Below are 23,836 nucleotides of genomic sequence, written 5' to 3'. Positions count from 1 at the left end.
GTGAGAAGGTAAGGAATGTTTGCCCTAAAATCAGAGGAATACTTGCTACAAATCTACTGCAGACTCTTAAAAGGACAAAGAATGTATTTCTTCCATTGCACGTTATTATTTCACATTACATCACACAATCTACCCATCAACCAAAGTATGAATTTCTTTTGCTTTTTTTACAAAGACATTATCATGCCATTGGTATTAGAGCTTTTCTGGGGTAATTGCTGTCATTACTTTGAGCTTTCATAGTTTCTAAAAATAAAAAAACCCATTCAATGTTTAATTTTACATCAAGTATGTCAGCACACCCAGGGTTACGTATATGAACTTTGAGGAGGTAAAAAATTCATAAATGACTGGCTGTTAGCTTGGTCCCTGAGCTGGACTTGGATGATGCTGTTGTTTTCTGGCTTCACAGCATCCTGTTTCCTGTCAGATGAAGGAAGTTTTTAGTCCCCATCTAATTGTCTCAGGACTTTGTTGCCACTGCCCATTCCAGCAGGAAGGATGGCTGGAACAAACATTTCCAGATATTAGGATGTTTTCTTGTCAACCTCAATTAAAGCCTCCTTCAGTTTCTTGGTCATACTGGGGATAAGGTTCATGTGTTCCTCTGCGCACTTCATCACACAGGTCTCCAACTGAGCCCTCACTTTTACTTCTTTATTGCCAGAATCAAAGGAGTCCTTAGCTTTGTCATTGCAGTGCATGGTGCACCGACCAAGGCGGTCCTAATGAGAAATGAGATTATTACTGTCGCATAATATACAGCATCATTGTATGACTTAAACAAGTGCTTCAGGTAAGCCAGGGGCTTCAAATACATGTAGAGGCTGTTCACCATTCAATCCCATTTGGGAGTCAGAAAACACTTTAAAACAAAATACCCTGCACTAAAGGCAAAAAGTTAAAGTGACTGTCATAAAAAAAAACAAAAACACAATTTTACGCTTCAAAAATGACAGTAAATACCTCTCCAACCACCTACTCCTGACCCCAAACAAGATTGTTGATGCTGCTCAGGCTGTAACGATCCCAATCAAAAAAGCCAACAACTGTGAATGCAGGCTAGGACGGAGTTCGTCCATTCTCCATACAGCAATGCACAGGTAAACATGTCCATATGAGCCGCACATCTCTGCAAAACCTAGGTAAGTCAGGGCTCCAGCAAGGCCATGCCTCAACACGTTTCATTTTGCCTTGGAGCTTAATTATGGGGAATGCCAAGGGCAGATTGAAACACACTGGAGGCATGGCCTGGCTGCAGCCCAGGCTGAGACTGTTACACTTTCTTACCTGGGGCTTGCAGAGATGTGCAGCTCATATGGACATTTTCTTCCCTCTACATCACCTCTCCTACCACCCATACAATGACCTGCACAGCACTGAAGACTCTTCAGAATCCAACATTTTAGAAAGTTTTGATTTTTTTGGTTCATGAACACAAAATGTGTTCAATGTCTTACAGATCACTGACTTTTTAGATCAGCCACAGACTGAGCAAAAAATCCTATCTCCTGCCAGCATGCTGCAAAGTGGGACCCTTACTCTCTGTGTAGAAGCACAGAGGACCAACACATCCCCTGGCTCAAGAGCTCAGAGCCTGTCTGTGTCCATTTCCAATGACTCGCAGGTTATCGCTGCTTGAGTGATCACGTGAGAGGTCATGATAAGCTGTGGGAGCCAGCAGCCTACAATTGCTTTCAGTGGGTCTGCCTCCCACAGCTAATTGCCAGGGAACCCCTGCTGGGGCTCTCTAATCCAATCAAGTTGGGTATAATTGAAAGTGTGTATGTACCTTAAAGGCATTTTGTTGTGATGCACCTGGAATGTATTTAGCTCATTTAAACTGAGGGTTCAACTGGACTTTAAATGTGTTTTTAAATTTTAAATTAAAAAAAAAAAAGAAGACTGTACACAAGCATTATATAAAAACAATAATTCAGAAAAATACCAAAGAACAAGTTGCATCATACCAACCAGTTTTAAAGCAAATCCACTTAGGGTTTGCTTTAATCCCCCACCCCTCCCCAGCAAATATTTACCTCTCCTTTGCTCCCCTGCCACTCTGTACGTCACTGGGAGTCAAACGAAACATCTTGTACATCTGGGAATGAAGGAGCGTGTGGCTAACTCCATGAAACAGTGCAGTGGAAATCAGAGCTGTCTCAGGGGTCAGTCCACAGCCCTGTGTCAGCTACTACTCGGTCTTTCCTTTATTCATGCTAGCTGAACAGAGCAGGAGGGCAGCAATAGCAAGATAAGAATATGATGCTGGGGAGGGTGGCATCAAAGTAAACCGATTCCTTTGTTCTGCATTGGAAAATCACAGATTAGTTTTAAAGCTGAATTCCACATGTGGATTTTGTTGTAGTTACCTTGGTCAAGCTTGAACCAATGTAAGCATGCATATGCCATACCTATGGGGCCACTGTGGAAGTGGAGAATCACTGTAGTAATTAGTACTGCTACTACAGCTGTCTTCCAGAGCCTGTGCAAAAAATGGCTGTCCTGCTGCATAGTAACCACAGGGAGTCACTTATTCAGCACGCATGCCATTCACAAAATGCCTTGCATTTGTCTCAATGAGTGCAAAGCATTCTGTGATTGGATGAGGTGGAGACTGTGATATCACCAACCACTTTGTCCAATCTGGAAACACCAGGCATGTCTGTGAATGATGCCTGTGCCGAGTGAGCAACCCCTTGTGGTTACTTTGAGGCAGAACAGCTGTTCAACACGGGACCCAAAAGAAAGCAGCAACTACTACAGTCTCACCACTTCCAAAGCAGTCCCACAGTTATGGCATATGCATACGTACATTGGTCCAAGCTTAACCAATGTAACTATGCAATAGAATCCATACCAGGAATTCAGCTTTAAGTTTGGCAAGGACAGCAGGGCAGATTTTTTTTTCAAAGGCTGACCATACATTATATAATTTTCTTGAGATTTTTGCTTTAGATTTACCAAAAACCATATAATACGAGGTCAAACTTAAACAACACTTTCAATTGTATCCAATTAGGCAGGCCCTTGCACTACATAGTTGAAGGTAAATCTAAAGGAAATTGGACAGAAAATTGTATAGTGTATGGCCAGCCTAAGTCTGCCAAGTGTTCCAGGTATATGTGAAGGTTCAAACTTTTATCAATAAATAAAATGTTCCTGAATATACAAGACTCTTCCCTATTTTCACAATTATCTAGGATACACTGGAAAGTGACTGTTGGTTGCTTTGGTCTACATCAATTTCCTCCATTTACCCAAATAATTACATGAACAATCATTGCAAATCATTGCAGTGATAATGCCAACGCATACTCTACTGTATGTTGCAGTTCTCACTTAACAGTGATTTGCTGCCATCCGGTGGAATAACAGAAGCACTGCAATCATTTTAAACAGATCTAGGGACAAATAGTTGATAAAAAGTCTGTAATTTGCTGCACTCACCTGAAACTTCTCCAGATCATTGGTGACCAGACTTTGGGCCTGAGCAAGTGGCAAATGGCAGCGTTCTATACAGTTGTGTACAGTCTGCATAGAAGCAGTTTCATTATCACAGCACTGAGCGCTACACCGAAACATTTTACTCTGCAAGAAACAGAAGGAGGAAGAAAAAAAGTTAAACAGCACCATGCACCACTGAATACTGTTTTTAAAAATGTTGAATAGAAAATCTGTAGCACAGAAAACCTCTGCTCAGTCCTTTAATGTAACAATACAAGTAACAAATAAAAAGTAGGTGTTTTCTTATTTGCAAAAGTGGACATACCCTTTAACCACTTGCCTACAGGGCACTTATACCCCCTTCCTGCCCAGGCCAATTTCCAGCTTTCAGCGCTGTCGCATTTTGAATGACAATTGCGCGGTCATGCAACACTGTACCCATATGAAATTTTTAGCATTTTTTTTGAGACAGAGCTTTCTTTTGGTGGTATTTAATCACCTCTGGGTTTATTTTTTGCTAAACAAACCAAAAACTGAAAATTTTGAAAAAAAAAAACCAAAAAACGTTTTTTCTTAGTTTTTGTTATAAAATTTTGTAAATAAGTGATTTTTCTCCTTCACTGATGTGCGCTAATGAGGCTGCAGTGATAGGCATTGATAGGTGGTACTGATGAGGAGGCACTAGTAGGTAGCACTGATGGGCATTGACAGGCATCACTGATGGGCACTTAAAGGCAGCACTCATATATGGCACTGATAGGCGGCACTGACTGGCACTGGTAGGCAGCACTGACTGGCACTGATAGGCAGCACTGATAAGTGGCACTGAAAGGCAGCTCAGATGGCACTGATATGTGGCATTGATGTGCACTGGTAGGCACTAACATGTGGCATTGATGAGGCACTGATGGGCACTGGCAGGTGGCATTGATGAGGCACTGACAGCTGGCACTGCTGGGACTACACTGATCATCAGGGCACATTGATTATCAGTGCCCTGATGATCAGTGTACATGTGCCCTCTGAGGAATGCCGATTACCATCTCTCCTCTCCTCTCGAGCGGTCAGCATGATGGCTCGTGAGGAGAGAAATGGCGATAACCTGCATTTCCCTATTTACATGCGATCAGCTGTGATTGGACACAGCTGATCACATGACCGAGCCGATTCACTCTCCTTAACTGGACTTGTCATGTACCCCAAAATTATGGGGGAAAAGTAGGGTTGAGGGTAGAGGCAGTTTCTAGAAGATTGCAATCCCTAGGTTAGCTGTACACGTCAACATCATTGTACAATACTGCCTTGGATTTGACAGTATATGTAACAAAAGAAGCCAATAGGCTGAGCACCAGCTGGAAGTATGGTGTCCCCCCATGACATCCCCCCATGAGGAACCATGAAAGTCCAGGTCCAAAGGAAGTGGGTTAAATGATGCTGACCATCATTCAAACCTGGCAAAATGGCAACATCTAGGGGCGGGAAAGAATTTACTGCATGGGTCAGCTCCAAAATTGAAGGCATCATTTCCTGAGCTTTTTATTTTTTTAATCCTTTTTTTTTTTTTACCAGGAGTTCTGCTTTAACTGTACCTATGTTAACATTTTCACTTACCAGCAGAAATTCCAGATGGACAGAGACAAAAGAGTCCCAGGGTGCAGGTAACCCATGAGACCTGGAAAGTTGCACTGCTTTGTGTAATAGCACAAAAAAAGATATCAAGGGGCCAGTGGACTAAAATGAGTACTGAGAAGACAACTACCCAAAGACTGGTCCAGATGTTCAAACAGTCCTCCACTTACAGAAGTGAGGCCGCACATCCATGCAGCAGACTTTTCAGAGGGGTTAACTGACCCCTGGTTTCAAGTGGGAGTTCTGAAGGCCCAAGAGTACTTACTGCCGAAGTAGATGATGGACAAGGGTGGGACATCTTCAACACTTCTGCATACCTCATGCAGTGAGGCAGGTGCACACTCTGGTTATCTGTGGTATTAGTCACAGTGCCAAGAGAAAGACTGGAGAAACCCTATCCTAAAAGATTAATCGAATCAAATACTCCTTGGGTGCAGCAATATCATCCCGACAAAGCCAGCCAAGTGATCTTTGCATTTGTACGGACATCAGCCCTATATGATACACAAAATTAGATGCTTGTAGCAAACAATCACAAGTAAAGCACAAAGTTCCAGAAAAATGGGTAGCACAATGGCTAAATGGTTAGCACATCTGCTTAGCAGTACTAAGGTTGTTGGTTCGAATCCCAACCACAACACCACCTGCCTGGAGTTTGCATGTTCTCCCTGTGCCTGCCTGGGTTTTCTCTGGATACTCTGGTTCCCTCTCACACTCGAAAGACATGCTGGTAGTAGTTGTGCACCGAAATTAAATTCTGGTGCCGAAACCGAAAATTCAAAATGCACTTGGCCGAAAACAGAAAGGTGCAGTTTTTAAAAATGAATATATATTTTTTGGAAAAAATAAACTTGGATTAAAAAAAAAAACAAAACACAATATAAACCCCAATTGTTTGGAAAAATATGAAAAAGGATGTTACGGCGAGTAAATAGATACCCAACATGTCATGAGTGACGCTTTAAAAATTTCTACAGGTTAGCAGTGTAAAGTTACAGAGGAGGTCTAGTGTGAGAATTATTGTTCTTGCTCCGACGCTCGTGGCGATTCCTCACGTGTGTGGTTTGAACACCATTTACATATGTGGGCATGGCGATTTAAACTTTTTTTTTTTTTTTTTTTGCACTGTCCCTTTAAAAAAATTTGCAATCGTTTATTTTTATCACAAGAAATGCATGTATCCCTTGTGATAGTTAGTGACAGGTCCTCTTTATGGAGAGATATGGGGTCATCTCTCCTCTGCAATGTAAAGCATTGGATCAAAAAAAAGCATTGATCTAGTGCTTTAAGCAAAAAAAAAAAAAAACAAAAAAAAACATTTTTAAAAATGACATTGCTCCAGTCCTCCAAGGGCATAGAGATGAGTGGAGGCCATCTTTCCTTCACTCATCTCTATACCCAGCATCGGGATCGTTCGATGGTTTCTCAGGTAAGGCTGAGAACTTCAGAGAGGCAGGCAGCGGCGAGGGGCAGGGTTTTTTTAGCACCTGTATCGTTGCTTTTTTTTTCATGGCGGCTGATGGCTGAAAAAGGTGTTTTTGGCCGAAACGTTTCGGCCACCGAAATTTCAGTGCATCCCTAGCTGGTAGGTTAATTGGCTCCTGTAAAAATTGGCCCTAGTATGTGTATGTATGAATGTGAGTTAGGGACCTTCGCTACACAAGTACCTGTAATAACTAAATAACTGCTTCCACCTCTCTATGAAATGGGGCAGGTGGAGATGCAGGGATCCCTCTTGAGGGAAGTTACCTATTCTGACAAGGTGTGACAGACTAAAGTAGTACTAAAATCTAATTTTTTTTGCATTTTACATCATATACTTTACGGTAAAACACGCTCTGCTACCTGTCCTAATTAACCAGCCTGTCTGCAAAACTCAGAGAGATGATGATAGGGGCCCAATTTGATTGAAAGACTATGGACAGCAAGATTAACATTTTGCAAGGATGGTGCCAAAGTATGCCACGAGCCTCTGTGGGCAGAACGTCGCAGTAACTGACCACAAACAGCTAAGAAGTCCTGAGAGAACATGGTGGTCCCTGTGGACATGGGAGAGGACTCGGTCTCATCAAACAAAGCCAAGGACAACTCCAATAAGCACGATCCTATAACAAAAAGGGGTTCCAGATAAAGAAGCATGGATGGAGGTCATCTGCTGCAATTACACTGTCCTCCGTGTGTCGTAGCAAAGACGTGTTCACACAGCAGTAATGCAACTAGGCTCAACGAGAAGCAAGACTTCCAATATTCACAAACCCGGAAAGCTGGTGCTAATGAGGGATTTAGGTGGCCAGAGGTGACAAGGTCGCTTTAGGTAGGCAACAGAAGCAGCAGAGATTGGATATTTTTATTAAAATTTTTATGGACTGTACTGCTTATTGCAATTAGGTATTTTTTCACCTCACGGGACCTTTTTCATATTAACTATTTTATATTTGTTATACGTTTACAATTGAGCACATCATTTTATGTACGGTTGGATGTACTCTGTATATTGATGACACAGTGGTTATTTATGTGGTTTTTGTGCCTGGAGCACTTCTGTTTGGAGGTTGGAGCGCAACTTTTTGGGTTTAGTCCAATTTTGGACTTTTTGTTTGGTTTGTTGTTTGTATATCACTATTAGATCTGTTTAGGATCATTTGGGGCTCTACTGTTATGTGTTGGTCTCTATTTGGACCTGGTAGGTGGCACTTTGTCGCACGTGTATTGAGTGAGTGATATACTCATGTGCATCACTATTTATATTGTTTATTATTGCATATTGTTTTATGTATATTTATATATGCGCATATTTACACTTACACATTTTTTTTATATTATTTATGTGCATATTGGTATATTGATTTCATTTTATGCCATTTGTGGTGGGGTTTATATGGTATTAGCGCCACTTTATTTTTCTTTGTTATTTCTCATTTGTCATTAGGTATATGACTGGATGTTGGCAGCTTTACCTTTGTGATTAGTTTATAGGGTTTTAGTTAGAAGCGCAGGAGGTCTTTCACATAATTAGAGATTGGATATCCATTCAATGCTTGAAGAGCAGGAACTGTAGTGGGATAGCGCTTCCTCCAGGCTGAATGCTGTGAGCAAAAGTGTGCGCGTTGCTCATCCCAGCGGATGACATCAGCGTTTGGTCCCTCAGCCTCAACCCTTATCACAGTAAAATCAGTGCTGGCAGGAAAATTGAAAAGGTGCCAAGCGGTGCAGTGAGGTAGCTCCCCTGCTTTAGCACGGACACCCCAAATTACAAAGTGAGTCTTCAGAAACAGGGTCACACCTGAGGCTGTGCCAGAGCTATGGACCTAGAAAGTACACCAAGGCTAATTCTGACAGCTACTGTATAGAGGCCAGTTCAAGCAGCCATGTCAGTGAGGAATCTAGACTGAAGCTGAAAACTGAGGCCTGCTGAGTAGGGAAGGGGTTATATGGGGACTAGTTTACAATTGTTCTGTTTGGAAGTGCCCTAATCTCCTTTGGGCTGCAGTTTAACCCAACTGGTTTTGCGTTCCTGTGTCCCTCAATGGGTGAGAAGATATAAATGGCAAGGAAGAGTTTTATTCACACATGCAAAGCATTTTATAGTTAAAGCTTTGCTGTCCCCACATTAAAAAAATAAAACAAATTAAAAAAAAAAAAACTTAACTCTACCTCGGATCCTTGCTCTCTTGAAGAGCTCTGGCAGTAGAAGAATCCTTGGCATCCAATACACTGCTTTATGTACAGTGCCTTGCAAAAGTATTCATATCCCTTGAAATTTTCAACATTTTGTCATGTATTTTATTGGAATTTTATGTGATAGACCAACACAAAGTGGCACATAATTGTGAAGTTGAAGGAAAATGATGAATGGTTTTCAAAAAATTGTTAACAAATAAATACAGTTAGGTCCATATACAGCCAGGTCCATAAATATTGGGACATCAACACAATTCTAACATTTTTGGCTCTGTACACCACCACAATGGATTTGAAATGAAATGAACAAGATGTGCTTTAACTGCAGACTGTCAGCTTTAATTTGAGGGTATTTACATCCAAATCAGGTGAACGGTGTAGGAAATACGACAGTTTGCATATGTGCCTCCCACTTGTTAAGGGACCAAAAGTAACGGGACAGAATAATAATCATAAATCAAACTTTCACTTTTTAATACTTGGTTGCAAATCCTTTGCAGCAATTACAGCCTGAAGTCTGGAATGCATAGACATCACCAGACGCTGGGTTTCATCCCTGGTGATGCTCTGCCAGGCCTCTACTGCAACTGTCTTCAGTTCCTGCTTGTTCTTGGGGCATTTTCTCTTCAGTTTTGTCTTCAGCAAGTGAAATGCATGCTCAATCGGATTCAGGTCAGGTGATTGACTTGGCCATTGCATAACATTCCACTTCTTTTCCTTAAAAAACTCTTTGGTTGCTTTTGCAGTATGCTTTGGGTCATTGTCCATCTGCACTGTGAAGCGGCGTCCAATGAGTTCTGAAGCATTTGGCTGAATATGAGCAGATAATATTGCCCGAAACACTTCAGAATTCATCCTGCTGCTTTTGTCAGCAGTCACATCATCAATAAATACAAGAGAACCAGTTCCATTGGCAGCCATACATGCCCACGCCATGACACTACCACCACCATGCTTCACTGATGAGGTGGTATGCTTAGGATCATGAGCAGTTCCTTTCCTTCTCCATACTCTTCTCTTCCCATCACTCTGGTACAAGTTGATCTTGGTCTCATCTGTCCATAGGATGTTGTTCCAGAACTGTGAAGGCTTCTTTAGATGTCGTTTGGCAAACTCTAATCTGGCCTTCCTGTTTTTGAGGCTCACCAATGGTTTACATCTTGTGGTGAACCCTCTGTATTCACTCTGGTGAAGTCTTCTCTTGATTGTTGACTTTGACACACATACACCTACCTCCTGGAGAGTGTTCTTGATCTGGCCAACTGTTGTGAAGGGTGTTTTCTTCACCAGGGAAAGAATTCTTCGGTCATCCACCACAGTTGTTTTCCGTGGTCTTCCGGGTCTTTTGGTGTTGCAGAGCTCACCGGTGCTTTCCTTCTTTTTAAGAATGTTCCAAACAGTTGTTTTGGCCATGCCTACTGTTTTTGCTATCTCTCTGATGGGTTTATTTTGTTTTTTCAGCCTAATGATGGCTTGCTTCACTGATAGTGACAGCTCTTTGGATCTCATCTTGAGAGTTGACAGCAACAGATTCCAAATGCAAATAGCACACTTGAAATGAACTCTGGACCTTTTATCTGCTCATTGTAATTGGGATAATGAGGGAGTAACACACACCTGACCATGGAACAGCTGAGAAGCCAATTGTCCCATTACTTTTGGTCCCTTAACAAGTGGGAGGCACATATGCAAACTGTTGTAATTCCTACACTGTTCACCTGATTTGGATCTAAATACCCTCAAATTAAAGCTGACAGTCTGCAGTTAAAGCACATCTTGATCATTTCATTTCAAATCAATCCTGGTGGTGTATAGAGCCAAAAATGTTAGTATTGTGTCGATGTCCCAATATTTATGGACCTGACTGTATATTTGGACACAGGCACAATTTTCATAATTTTGGCTCTGTATGCCACTAAAATAAATTAAAATGAAATAATCCAAATGAATTTGAAGTGCAGACTTTCAGCTTTAATTCAAGGGGTTGAACATAGATATGAAGTACAAATTTTAGGCACTGCAACCATTTTTATACAGTCCCTCCATTTTCAGGTTCTCAAATGTAATTGGACAAGTGAATATAATCAAATAAAATGTTAATATTTTGTTGAGAATCCTTTACTGGCAATGACTGCCTGAAGTCTGGGTCCAAAGACTGGGTTTCCTCCTTTCTGATGCTTTGCCAGGCTCTAACTGCAGCTGTCTTCAGTTGTTCTTTGTTTGTGGGTCTTTCTGCCTTTAGTTTTGCCTTCAGCAAGTGAAATGCATGCTCAGTTGGGTTGAGATCATGTGATTGGCTTGGCCATTGCAGAATATTCCACTTCTTTTCCTTCAAAATCTCCTGGGTTGCTTTTGCAGTGTGTTTTGGATCATTGTCCATCTGTACTGTGAAGCGCCGTCCAATCAACTTTGCTGCATTTGGCTGAATCTGGGCTGACAGACATTGCAGAATTCATCCAGCTGCTTCTGTCTTCTGTCACATGATCAATAAACACCAATGACCCAGTGCCACTGGAAGCCATGCATGCCCATGCTATCACACTGCCTCCGCCTTGTTTTACAGATGAAGTTGTGTGCTTTGGATCATGAGTTGTCCCAAGCCTTCTCCACACTTTTTTCTTCCCATCATTCTGGTACAGATTAATCTTAGTTTCATCGGTCCAAAGAATGCTTTTCCAGAACTGGTCTGGCTTTTTTAGATGTTTTTTGGCAAAGTCTAAACTGGCTTTTCTATTCTTAAGGCTTATGAATAGTTTTCACCTTGTGGTGAACCCCCTGTATTTGCTCTCGTGAAGTCTTCTCTTGATTGTAGACTTTGACAATGATACATCTACTTCCTGGAGAGTGTCCTTCACTCGTATGGATGTTGTGAATGGGTTTTTCTTTACCATAGACAGAATCCTGTGATAATGCACTGTTGTCTTCCGTGGACACCCATGCATTTTTATGTTGTTTAGCTCACCAGTGCGTTCATCTGTCCTCAGAATGTACCAAACCATTGATTTGGCCACTCCTAATGTTGCTGCAATCTCTCTGATGGATTTGTTTCATTTTTGAAGCCTTACAATGGCCTGTTTCACTTGCATGGACAGCTCCTTTGAACGATGATGTAGGTTCACAGCAATAGATTCCAAATGCAAATACCACACTTAGCATCAACTCCAGACCTTTTACTTGCTTAACTGATGAAGAAATAACAAAGCAGTAGCCCACACCTGGCCATGAAACAGCTTTTGATTTAATTGTCAAATTACTTTTTGTCCCTTGAAAAAGGGGGGATGGCTACTCTGAAGAGCTGTAATTCCTAAACCCTTCCTCCAATTTGGATGTACATACCCTCAAATTAAACCTGAGAGTGTGCACTGTTTATATCCATTATATAACTATAGCTTGAATATGTTTTGGTAAATACCTGAAAATAACTAAAATTGTGCCTGTGTCCAAATATATATGAACCTAACTGTATGTGAAAAGTGTGGCATGCATTTGTATTCAGGTAGGCCACTTCGGTCTGGTCAGGTGATCTTTCGTGTCAGTCAATGGTGGCTGCAGAAGGGAGGAGCCTATGGGTGACGTTACCACTCCCAGAATCCCTAGCTGTTGTCAATTGCTCGCTCCTCTCCCCTGCAGCCGCCACTGGCTAATGCAGGGGAGATCACATGACTGGACCAGAGTGATCTGAAAATGGGTAAGTATACAGAATTTTGATTACACAGCTTAGTTAGTATAGGTGTTAGGAGGGGCCCATTTTAAGGCGACTTAGCGTTTGCCTGGAATTCCATTTTAAGCTTTGTGCCTGGAGATGAACTGTAACGCTAGCATTACACAGGGACGTTGCGAGTTTAGTCAGTTTCTAAATGCGATTTGAGTAGCACCTATGGTGTGAATCAGGTGCAGGTTCAGCTGTGATTGCAATGCATTTCATACAGGTGCGATTTGGCTGTAGTCATATCTCTGTCATGTACAGCCAACCTTGGCCGTTCGCGTGGTCCAAGCACGTCGCGCCTTCTCCGCTTGAATTGCATAAGTGCAGAAGAGATCTGCCGAGAAAACTACAAATGTACATCCCGTAGGTGATCGGACTTGCTGGGAAGTTCAGTACAAAGTCTGGCCAGGTTGGCAGAAGGTGTGAGTATGAGGGTGCGGGGGGGGGGGGGGGGGGGTGATAATGGCTGTGAAATCATATGGGGTATCCATCTATAGGTGACACCTGGACAGCCCACTCCCTCTGTGCCTGGTGCTCAGTATTATATATTCCTCTCCCTACCCTGGAATGCAGGTCAGAAACATGGGGCACAACTAGCAAAAATGCACTGGAATGGCACTGCATGTGAACAGATAAGCATTTCCCATGCAGTTCACAATCAACTCTATGGAGCGCAAAAATCAGATCGCAGCATTCCAAACTCGCACACAACCATTTTTTAAAACTGCACTGCGTGTAGACTGCATATATGTGAATGCCCTTCATAGGAAAACATTTTATTTACCATGTCATGCGATTCAGAGCAGTGTAAAACGCATCCAAAACTACATCAGTGTGAACCAGGGCTAAAGCAGAACTAGACAGGCTTTAGCCAGAATTCGATTTCTTTTTTTAATTTAAAAAATACCCTTCTATTACCTTTACCTACTCCCATTTTTGTTGCTGCTGTGATCTGACAGCTTGTTAGAGAGCGACTATATTCATTCTCCATGGTCCCACTGTATATAGGAATGTAGACACCCTCTGTGGCTCACTCCTGAGATGGACTATGGGGTTTGTAATGCATAGAGCATGTGCACGACGGCAAATAATGTACACTGGTCATTCCAAACAAACAGAAGTGAGAGGGAAAAGGAGAGGTTCAGGAGCTCATGGAGAATGTTACTAATAGTTACATAGTTAGTCTGGCTGAAAAAAGAAAAAAGCCATCCAGTTCAACCATAAGAAAAAAAAAAAAAGTTATAATCCTACACCAACAGTTGATCCAGAGGAAGGCAAAAAAAACCAGCAAAGCATGATCCAATTTGCTCCTGCTGGGAAAAAAAATTCCTTCCTGATCCCCCGAGAGGCAATCGGATATTCCCTGGATCAACTTTACCTATAAATGTTAGTATCCAGTTATATTCTGTGTAACTAAGAGAGAATCCAGGCCTATTTTGAAGCAATCCACTGAGCTGGCCAGAACCAACTCTTGAGGGAGTCTATTCCACATTTTCACAGCTCTCACTGTAAAGAAACCTTTCCGTGTTTGGAGATTAAATCTCTTTTCCTCCAGACATAAAGAGTGCCCCCTTGTCCTCTGTGATGTCCTCAGGGTGAATAACTCTACACCGAGTTCACTATATGAACCACTAATGTATTTATACATGTTGATCATATCCCCCTTAATCTCCTCTTCTCAAGAGAGAATAAATTCAGTTCCTCTAATCTTTCCTCATAGCTGATCTCCTCCATGCCTCTTATCAGTTTGGTTGCCCTTCTCTGTACTTTCTCCAGTTCCCCAATGTTCTTTTTGTGAATTTGTGCCCAAAACTGAACTGCATATTCCAGATGAGGTCTTACTAATGATTTGTACAGGGGTAATATGATATCTCTCTCTGGAGTCTATACCTCTATTAATACAAGAGAGGATTTTGCTCCCTTTATAAACCGCAGCTTGTCATTGCATGTCATTATTAAGAATAAGCATGTTGTTTAGTGTCACTTTAATAAAAGATCATGTAGGGTCCATTCACACTTGCGCGACTCCAAAATTGTGCGATTTTCATTGCGATTTTATGTAAGTCTGACACGACTTTGGACAAGTGCAACTTTGACTAAATATGATTGTTTCTGCTGTACAAAGTTGCACACAAGTCACATGTACAACTTTCAGGTGCAATTTTCATGCAACTTTGGAGGGATAACACTGAAGTTTATTGTCCTCAAGTCGCATGAAAATCGGACCAAAGTACTGCAGGAGCCACTTTGCAGTTGCACAGATATGAATGGCACCCTTTGGGAAACATGGAATGCGACTTTGGACCCCAAAGTCGCATGCAAAGTTGCACAAGTGTGAAAGGGCTCTAAATGCAAGCCAGGACCATACAAAGTGACAATAACCTCTGCACACAGCCCCCACCTGCATTTTCCGGATGTTCTCCCTCTCCAAGTTCTTCACCATCCCATCTACCGCATTCTGTAGCCGGCTCTGAGCTTCTTCTGCCATTTCTGTGCAGCAACACCATGCGCTCCAAGGGCATGAGACTCTACTTCCGCCTTCAGCACGTCACTTCCAAGACAGCAACACCATGCGCTCCAAGGGCATGAGACTCTACTTCCGCCTTCAGCACGTCACTTTCAAGACAGCAGGAAAGCCTTATTCGGGCGCCATCTTTCTTCTGGGCATGCTGTCCTTTCCTAATAATGACTATACCCCAGCAAAATGTTCAACGAAATCAGAGAAAGGATATGTTCCCAGTAATGAACCACTGCACCGACTTATGAACGTATACATATACACAGTCACAGTAGGAAATTCATATTGCTCAAATTAGCCCTGTTTCCGGAATAGACCTACACAAAGATGGCGGTGTTCGTGCGGAAGACCCACCTACTCAGAACGTCATCACTGGGTTCCCATTGTTTCGGCGCGCTGCACCGTGTGCTGAGAACGTTGTGTGTGCGGAGAGGAGCGAGGACACAGCTTCACCATGAGCAAAGCGCACCCACCCGAGTTAAAGAAGTGAGTCGGGAACCGGGGTGGGGTATGGGAGAGGCCTCCACAGGGATATGTCCTGGATCAGTCATCGGGCTGCGGCCTTCCTGCCCTCATCATACTCCTTCCATTGTGCAGCGCTGGAGGCCGACCAGTCCCTGCATAGAGCCCCATGTTACATCCTGGACTGGGGCCGAGACAGCCATGTTTATTTATTCAATATACGTTTTATATATACTATCATCCACAACTATAGTGACAATGATAAAACTGGAGATTAACATGGCATTCAGGATCAATCTGAGTACACATAAAGACCATCAGCTTGCACACCCACCAACTTGTTTTCTATGCCCCCCTACATACCCTGTGGTGTTGTAAGCACACTTTTTATACCCGCGAATTCAGTGCCCTGCTGACATGATTTGGTCAACAGACATTGCTGGGTCCCTCGCCACCATCTTCCTTGTGATATCATTGAGATGCCCATTGGCTCTTCTGGGTTTAGCCGGGAAGATCTCGAGATGACGTGCCGCTCGGCCCACCACCTTCCAACATAATGACCAAAGGCCTCCTGGAATATGTGATGTACATATCCCAGGAGGCCCAGCGACCACTGTGCTTGTCATTCATCTAGACCAGGGGTAGGCAAGCTTTGTGAGGTGGAGAGATACCTGAACAACATGAAAGGGAACAGAGCACCGGGGTTCGACGGCCCTTTTTTCTTTTCTTTTTTTTTGGTCCGATTTAGAACCTATATCAGGTTATCATTTTTTATTTATTTTTTTCCACTGGGGAGTTTTTTTTTTTGTTTTTTTTATTATTTCCTGGCCTGAAACCACAGCAGGAATTAATTGAAAATCTTCCCAAAGTGAGGTAATTTGCTTGCTTGGTCTTGGTGGTAATGGTCACAGAACAAATAGGGGTGAATCTCCCCAGAAAGGACACAGACAGAAATAAAAATGTGATAGAGGCTCTATCCCAGGGGTGGGCAAACTTTTTGACTTGAGGGCCGCAATGGGTTCATATATTGGACCCGGGGGCCGGACCAAGAGTAGATGAATGATGTGTATGTGTCATCCATAGTAAGTATAGTAATATTCCCCCATAGTAAGCATAGTAATTCATCCCCCATATAGTAATTCATCCCCCATATAGTAATTCATCCCCCATATAGTAATTCATCCCCCATATAGTACCGTAATTCATTCCCCATATTAATTCATCCCCCATATAAAGTCCCCAAGTCCCCCCTGTGTCAATTCACTTACCTTTGCTCCGCGCGTTCCTCTCGCCGTGTTCCCCTGCCGGTCCGGTGTAGCATGAAAATCTGTCTCCTATGAGGATCTGTCCCCCTCGACGTATCTGCGCATGTGCCAGTTTCAGGCATTAGCAGCCGATCGGCGATCTTCGGCACATGCGCAGATACGTCGAGGGGGACAGATCCTCATAGGAGACAGATTTTCATGCTACACCGGTCTTCAGGGCGGACTGTGAGAGGAGCCTAGCTCCCCTCACGTTCTCCGCGTGCCGGATTAAAAGGTCCGCCGGGCCGTAGTTTGCCCATTGCTGCTCTATCCCTTCAGTACTCTGCAGTAAAAGCACAGGTTTATATAAAGCAGAACCAAAGTTTGCACTGCTTGCCTCTTCTCCAGTGAACCAACACCTGTGATGTCCCTCGCTGGCATCTTCTCCATGGCTTCCTGAGGATGCTGGGTTTTCAGCAGTTTTGACTAGCCAGTACAGGATGGCACAACTTCCACACATGCACAGGAGATCATTTGTTCCAGCATACAGGAACGATGTGGAATAATGCAGGACTGTTAAATCCTAACTTGTTTTACTAAAAATGCCTTTTTGTATTGGTAATGAAAGGAGGTTATGGGGATCATCCAAGTAGGAAGACAGATGGGAACAAAACCCTGAAAGAGGCTCGAATCCTTCACTGGTCTACCCAAAATGAAATAAGTTTTGGTTGGATTGGACCTTTATTAATCCAAAGCTGACCAGCTTGTTCCTGTTTCTCAGTGAGAGCAAAAAAAATTTTCTCACGGTACACAATTCAGGGTGCTAAGTATCATTTGTTTCTTATGTCTGCATTAGTCAATAAATGTCAGCCGCATTGCTAGCCAAGGATGCCATTAGGTATAGTAGGAATGATTGTGTTAATGGTCTAATGTTTTTAATACTGGTTTAAAATATCCTGTTTTCTTTCTTTTAGGTTCATGGACAAAAAATTATCTTGTAAGTATTTAGCTGCAATACTGAGGTGGTGATATACAGTGCTCAGCATAAATAAGTACACCCCTTTTGAAAAGTAAAATTTTAATTCATATCTCAATGAACACAAGAACAATTACCAAAATTTTGACAGAAGCAATTGAGTACTTTCCGTGATACTTTTTTTTATTTGCACTAACATACAATTGTGAGGACAAGCTTTCGGGGAATGTCCCCTTTTTCAAGATCCAAGCAGTACTAATCACAAAGTTTTAGCAGAATGTTAGAAGAGATGTGGGGAATGAAAAAAAAAAAAAGAGACTAGAGATAAGACACGGCAAAAAGCACAGACTGCAAATAAAAAAAGTATCACGGATAGTACTTAATTGTTTCTGTCGCAAATGCACTAATACGGCTACAATCACGTCAAGCAAAATTTTGACTGAACTGAATTTTATAGAACATTTGCTTAGCTCATTACATGAAAGTAAGGTTAATATAACTTGGATTACAAAAGCTTCAGTTTTACTCAAATTAGTTGATGCAAAAATGAATACACCCCACAACAAAAACTATATCTGGTATTTTGTATGACCTTCATGATATGTAAGGAGAGCACCAAGTCTTCTAGGTATGGAATGAAGAAATTGGTGACCTATTGCAACATCTATCTTTTTCCATTCTTCAAGCACAGCCTCTTTTAGAGGCTGGATGAAGTGGATGCTCAACTTGTCTCCTCAGAATTCCCCATAGGCGTTCGATTGGGTTCAGATCAGGAGAGATACTTGGCAACTAAATCATTTTCATCCTGTTCTTCAGAAATGCAACAGTGGCCTTTAGATGTGTTTTTGGATCATTGTCATGTTGGAAAAGTGCACGACGACCAAGAGCATGGAGTGATGGTAGCATCTTCTCTTTCAATATAGAGCAGTACATCTGTGAATTCATTATATCAATGAAATGCAACAGCACTCATGCAGCCCCACACAAAGATACTATCACCACCATGTTTCACTGTAGGCACCATGTATTTTTCTTTGTATTCCTCACCTTTGCTATACCATACAGTTTTGAAGCCATCAGTTCCAAAAACATTTATCTTGGTCTAAGCACTTTAGAGTACAGAGTCCCAGTAGTCTTATTTTTCAGCATGGGCCCTAGCATATTCTTGGTGGGATTTTTTGTGCATGGGCTTTAGGAGAGACTTCCTTCAGACGACACCCATGCATGCCATTCCTCTGCAGCGTACGTCGTATTGTGTCACGGGAAACAATCACCCCAGTTTGGCTTTCTACTTTAGCTAACTGCAGTAAACTTGCAGTTAAAATTTTCTTCAACCCTTCTCATCAGAAGACTCTCTTTTTGAGGTATTAACTTTTGTGGACTGCCTGGACTTGAGATGGTTAAAGTTTTGTGTCACGTTTGCTACAGTATTCTGAGAAGTTAAGCTTTGCTGATCTTCTTTTAGCCTTCACCTTTTCTTGTGTAAAGAAATTTTCTTTCTCAGGCCTTGTGACATTTCTCTTCCATGTGGTGCCATTGACGGCATGAAATGGGAAGGGGTTTTCTTTAAGTAATGCTCTTTTATAATCAACTGTCTACTGGACATCCGTTTAATGAAAAATTAGACTCACCTGTAGTTGAATTCTTGTTAATTAGGATTTTGTTTTCTAAAATTTAGCTTTCCTTCTAAGACTTTCATTGGGGTGTATTCCTTTTTGCAAAATGGTCTTGAATGAATTTGTTAGGAAAGATACTTTTTTGTGTGTGCAAATTAACAAAGCTTGCTTGCAATCAATGGCCTGCATTTGTGGGAGAATTTTGTAGTATAGTGTCCCATAGAAAAATGTTGATTCTGAAAGGAATGTAGTTTTTCTGACAAATCTGTTGGGGTGCTTGTGTGCGTATATCTCGTCACGTCAGTTAAACTCCTGGGATATTGATCTGGTCAATTAAGTAGTTTCAGCTGCTTTGGTGTTCAGGAAATTAACAGGTGCACTAGATGGGCAACAATGAGATGACTTCCAAAACAGGAATGGTTTTACAGGTGGAAGCCACTGACATTGTTTTACTATACTCATTTTCTGACTTTTTCACTAGTTTTGCATTTGGCTAGGGTTAGCGTTACTACTGGTAGCACAAGACGATACCTGGACCCTACAGAGGTTGCACAGGCAGTCCAACTCCTCCAGGATGGCACATCAATACGTGCCATTGCCAGAAGGTTTGCGGTCTCTCCCAGCACAGTCCCAAGAGCATGGAGGAGATTCCAGGAGACAGGCAGTTACTCTAGGAGAGCTGGTCAGGGCTGTAAAAGGTCCTTAACCCATCAGCAGACTGGTATCTGCTCCTTTGTGTAAGGAGGAACAGGATGAACACTGCTAGAGCCCTACAAAATGACCTCCAGCAGAATGTCTCTGACCAAACAATCAGAAACAGACTTCATGAGGGTGACCTGAGGGCCCAATGTCCTCTAGTGGGCCCTATGTTCACTTTGCGGCACCATAGAGCTCGATTGACATTTTACCATTGAACACCAGAATTGTCAGGTCTGCCACTGGTGCCTTGTGCTTTTCGCAGATGAGAGCAGGTTCACCCTGAGCACATGTGACAGATGTGAAAGGGTCTGGAGAAGTCGTGGATAATGTTATGCTGGCTGTAACATCATTCAGTATGACCGTGTTGGTGGTGGATTAGTGATGGTCTGGGGAAGCATATCCATGGAAGGACGCACAGACCTCTATAGGCTAGACCAGGGGGTCTCCAAACTATGATCCTCCAGCTGTTGAAGTACTACAAGTCCCATCATGCCTCTGGGAGTCTTGCCTGTGACTGTCAGTCTTGCAAGGCCTCATGGGACTTGCAGTTCCTCAACACCTGGAGGGCCATTGTTTGGAGACCCCTGGGATAGACAATGGTACCCTGACTGCCATTAGGGATCGGGATGAAATCCTTGGATTCATTGTCAGTATCCCTACGCTGGTGCAGTGGGTCCTGGGTTCTTCCTGGTGCACTACAATGCCAAACCTCGTGGTGAGAGTTTGCAGGCAGTTCCTGGAGGTTGAAAGAATTGGTACCATTGAATAGCCCCCACGCTTGCCTGACCTAAATCCAATAGAACATCTCTGAGATCATGTTTTGGTCCATCCAATGCCACCAGGTTGCACCTCATGCTGTCCAGGAGCTCCGTGATGCCCTGGTTCAGATCTAGGAGGAAATACCCCAGGACACTATCCGTTGTTTCATTAGGAGTATGCCCTGACACTGTCAGGTATGCATACAAGCACACGGCAGCCATACAAACTACTGAGTACCATTTTGAGTTGCAATGAAATTTCAGCAAAATGGACTAGCCTGCTACTGCTCATGTTTTCACTTTGATTTTCAGGGTGTCTTTGAATTCAATCCTCTAAGTTGATTTTAATTTCCATCAACTAATGGAGAATCATTACGTTCCTAACACATTTACACCCCTCTAAATCATTGGATTCAGTTTGTTTCCAATCGCCTCAATGGCCACAGGTGTATAAAATCAAGCACCTAGACATGCAGACTGCTTCTACAAACATTTGTTAAAGAAGGGTCGCTCTCAGGAGCTCAGTGAATTCAAGCGTGGTACCAAGATAGGTTGCCACCTGTGCAATAAGTCCATCCGTGAAATTTCCTTGCTACTAAATATTTCACGGTCAACTGTTAGTGGTATTATAAGAAAGTGGAAGCAACTGGGAACAACAGCAACTCAGCCACGAAGTGGTAGGCTATGTAAAATGACAGAGTATGGTCAGCGCATAGTGTGCAGATGTCGCCAACTGTCTGCATAGTCAGTGGCTAAAGATCTCCGAACTTCGTGCAGCCTTCAGATTAGCACAACAGTGCATAGAGAGCTTCATGGAATGGGTTTCCATGGCCGAGCAGCTGCATCTAAGCCTTACATGACTAAGTGCTATGCAAACTGTCGGATGCAGTGGTGTAAAGCACGCCGCCACTGGGCTCTAGAGCAGTGGAGACGGGTTCTCTGGAGTGACGAATCACGCTTTTCTGTCTGGCAATCCGATGTACATGTCTAGGTTTGGCGGTTGCCAGGAGAACGGTACTTGATTACACTTGGCACAATGCAGTCAAAGTTTGGTGGAGGGGGGATTATGGTGTGGGGTTGTTTTTCGGGGGGGCTGTGCTTGGCTCCTTAATTCCATTGAAGGGAACTCCTAAGACATCAGCATACCAAGACTTTTTGGACAATTTCATGCTCCCAACCTTGTGGGAACAGTTTGGGGATGGCCCCTTCCTGTTCCAACATGACTGCGCACCAGTGCACAAATCAAGGTCCATAAAGACGTGGATGAGCAAGTTTGGGGTGGAGGAACTTGACAATTACAATACAATTTAATACAGCAGGAATCAGAGGGTCCTATTTGTTAGAACTTAGTCCAAGAGGGAGGACTTTATGTAAAGCTTGTGTTTATTTCACTATAATAACTCAAATTTGATGTGCTTTCAGTAAAGTTAAACGGAGGGAGACATGTTCAGGGAATACTTCGAGGATTTGACCCATTCATGAATCTTGTGGTAGATGAATGCACAGAAGTGTCACCAAGCGGGCATCAAAATATTGGCATGGTGGTAAGTATGCAGATCACGAGTATGTCTGTTTTGAAGCTGAAGAAAATAGCCCCAGCACAATAACTGGTGAAACTCACAAATAACCATTTTATCTGACAGAGCTAAGCCCACCTATTAATGCAAATGAAAGGTGCCCAGGTGCAGTTTTTTTTTCCTCCCGACAGTGACTTATTTATGGATGTACATGATGCCTTCCTACATTCTTCTAAGTTGTCATTCTCACTGTCAGTTCAGAGTGTTCTTGTTGGGCAATCTCATTGGACAGAAGGATTCTGCTCAGGTCCTTTTTTAACACAGTAAAACTAATTCACAGAGGGGCACAGAAAAGCTTTTATAGCAAAAAAAATTGTAGAGGCACTCAACGATGCCTGCTTTAAGCAGAATTTTTTAACTTTTATGTTCTCAGGGATTTTGGCGTTGTGTTTTCAGATGGGTGAGTAAAGGGAGATACATTTTATCAATACCAAACAGTCTTTAGGAATTATTTGCATTAACTCAGCGAATGTAAAATATAATCTCATATCAAGGTGCAAACGTCTAAAACCAGAAAAGTTGAAAGGCGCAGTGATTTAAAGGATAACTTCGCTTTTGGGACCATGTTTATTTTACACCTGTATTTAGGGTATAACATGCTCCTGTTCACCTGCTGCCAGAACCCCACTTTCTTTGATAGTGGACGGGGGATCCTTTCCCTTCACCTGCTGCCACATTTGCTTAAAAATTGGCGGGACTCCGCACGCACATCAGTGTTTTCATTTACAGCAGTCTGTGAATGAGAAAACTACAAGTCCTGTCTGCCACTTTGGCAGATGGCTTGTAGTTCGTTCACAAGTCCTGCAGCTTTCAGACTGACAACCCATACGGACGTTTGTGCAGAAAGCTGTAGGGTTTCTCTACAGGAGCCTGACATTGCACAACTCTACAGGCTCCTGTGGAAAAAAACAAGTTGAATTTAGCCTTTATTCCTCATCATTGTTACTTTCCATGGCAAAAAAATGACCCTTGCCAAAAAGTATGGAACTCAAGAGTTAATGAGGTTAATGCACAATGTCTGATTTGGTGATTATATAGGTATGATTTTAAAGAAGTACAGCATTTTTTTAATTTTTATAAGATTCTTTATACCTTTTTATATCATGGTATTGTATGTGGCAGCCTGCCAATTTTACTTTTATAGTGGTTTTATTATTGTTGGAAATTTTGCACAGAGCACAAAATCATAATACTATGTGAATAACTGTGAAGTGTAAGTTAATATTCCATTTTTTTTTTTTTTCCAAGGTCATACGAGGGAACAGCATTATTATGTTGGAAGCTTTGGAACGAGTATAGTATTAGGATATGATGAGCCTAACCTCCCCATGATCTCAGCCCTCAGTCATCCTACTGGATTCATACCCTTCACATTTGTTGTGCTGTTCATTTCTTTGTTTTTGTATTAAAATGTTTTCACTTACACTATGTTTGTCCGTTTCAATGAGCTCAATATGCTTTACTGAAACCCTATGTAAGCTTTGAGTCAGAGGTTGAAACTTTAGCAGTGCAGGAGACTCGCC

The 23,836-nt window shown here is 42.4% G+C and overlaps 2 protein-coding genes across 2 annotated transcripts; one reads left to right on the top strand and one right to left on the bottom strand.

The window, feature by feature from the left end:
- Positions 1–66: 66 nt before the first annotated feature.
- Positions 67–15,011, bottom strand: TIMCC (TIM double twin CX3C motif chaperone). Its single transcript, XM_089687190.1, has 3 exons — positions 14,865–15,011; positions 3,451–3,591; positions 67–725 (listed from the first exon to the last, which is right to left on the bottom strand). The coding sequence occupies exons 1-3, from the start codon at positions 14,949–14,951 to the stop codon at positions 528–530; spliced, it is 426 nt and encodes a 141-aa protein (XP_089543316.1). The 5' UTR covers positions 14,952–15,011; the 3' UTR covers positions 67–527.
- A 321-nt stretch (positions 15,012–15,332) lies between these two features.
- Positions 15,333–23,738, top strand: SNRPG (small nuclear ribonucleoprotein polypeptide G). Its single transcript, XM_089687189.1, has 4 exons — positions 15,333–15,467; positions 17,662–17,684; positions 22,159–22,280; positions 23,562–23,738. The coding sequence occupies exons 1-4, from the start codon at positions 15,436–15,438 to the stop codon at positions 23,610–23,612; spliced, it is 228 nt and encodes a 75-aa protein (XP_089543315.1). The 5' UTR covers positions 15,333–15,435; the 3' UTR covers positions 23,613–23,738.
- Positions 23,739–23,836: the final 98 nt, after the last annotated feature.

This window comes from Staurois parvus, unplaced genomic scaffold, assembly GCF_062004578.1.
Source record: "Staurois parvus isolate SC_StPar_1 unplaced genomic scaffold, SC_StPar_1.0 ptg000420l, whole genome shotgun sequence".
Classification (NCBI taxonomy): Eukaryota; Metazoa; Chordata; class Amphibia; order Anura; family Ranidae; genus Staurois; species Staurois parvus.
This window is presented reverse-complemented; position numbering and strand designations above follow the sequence as displayed.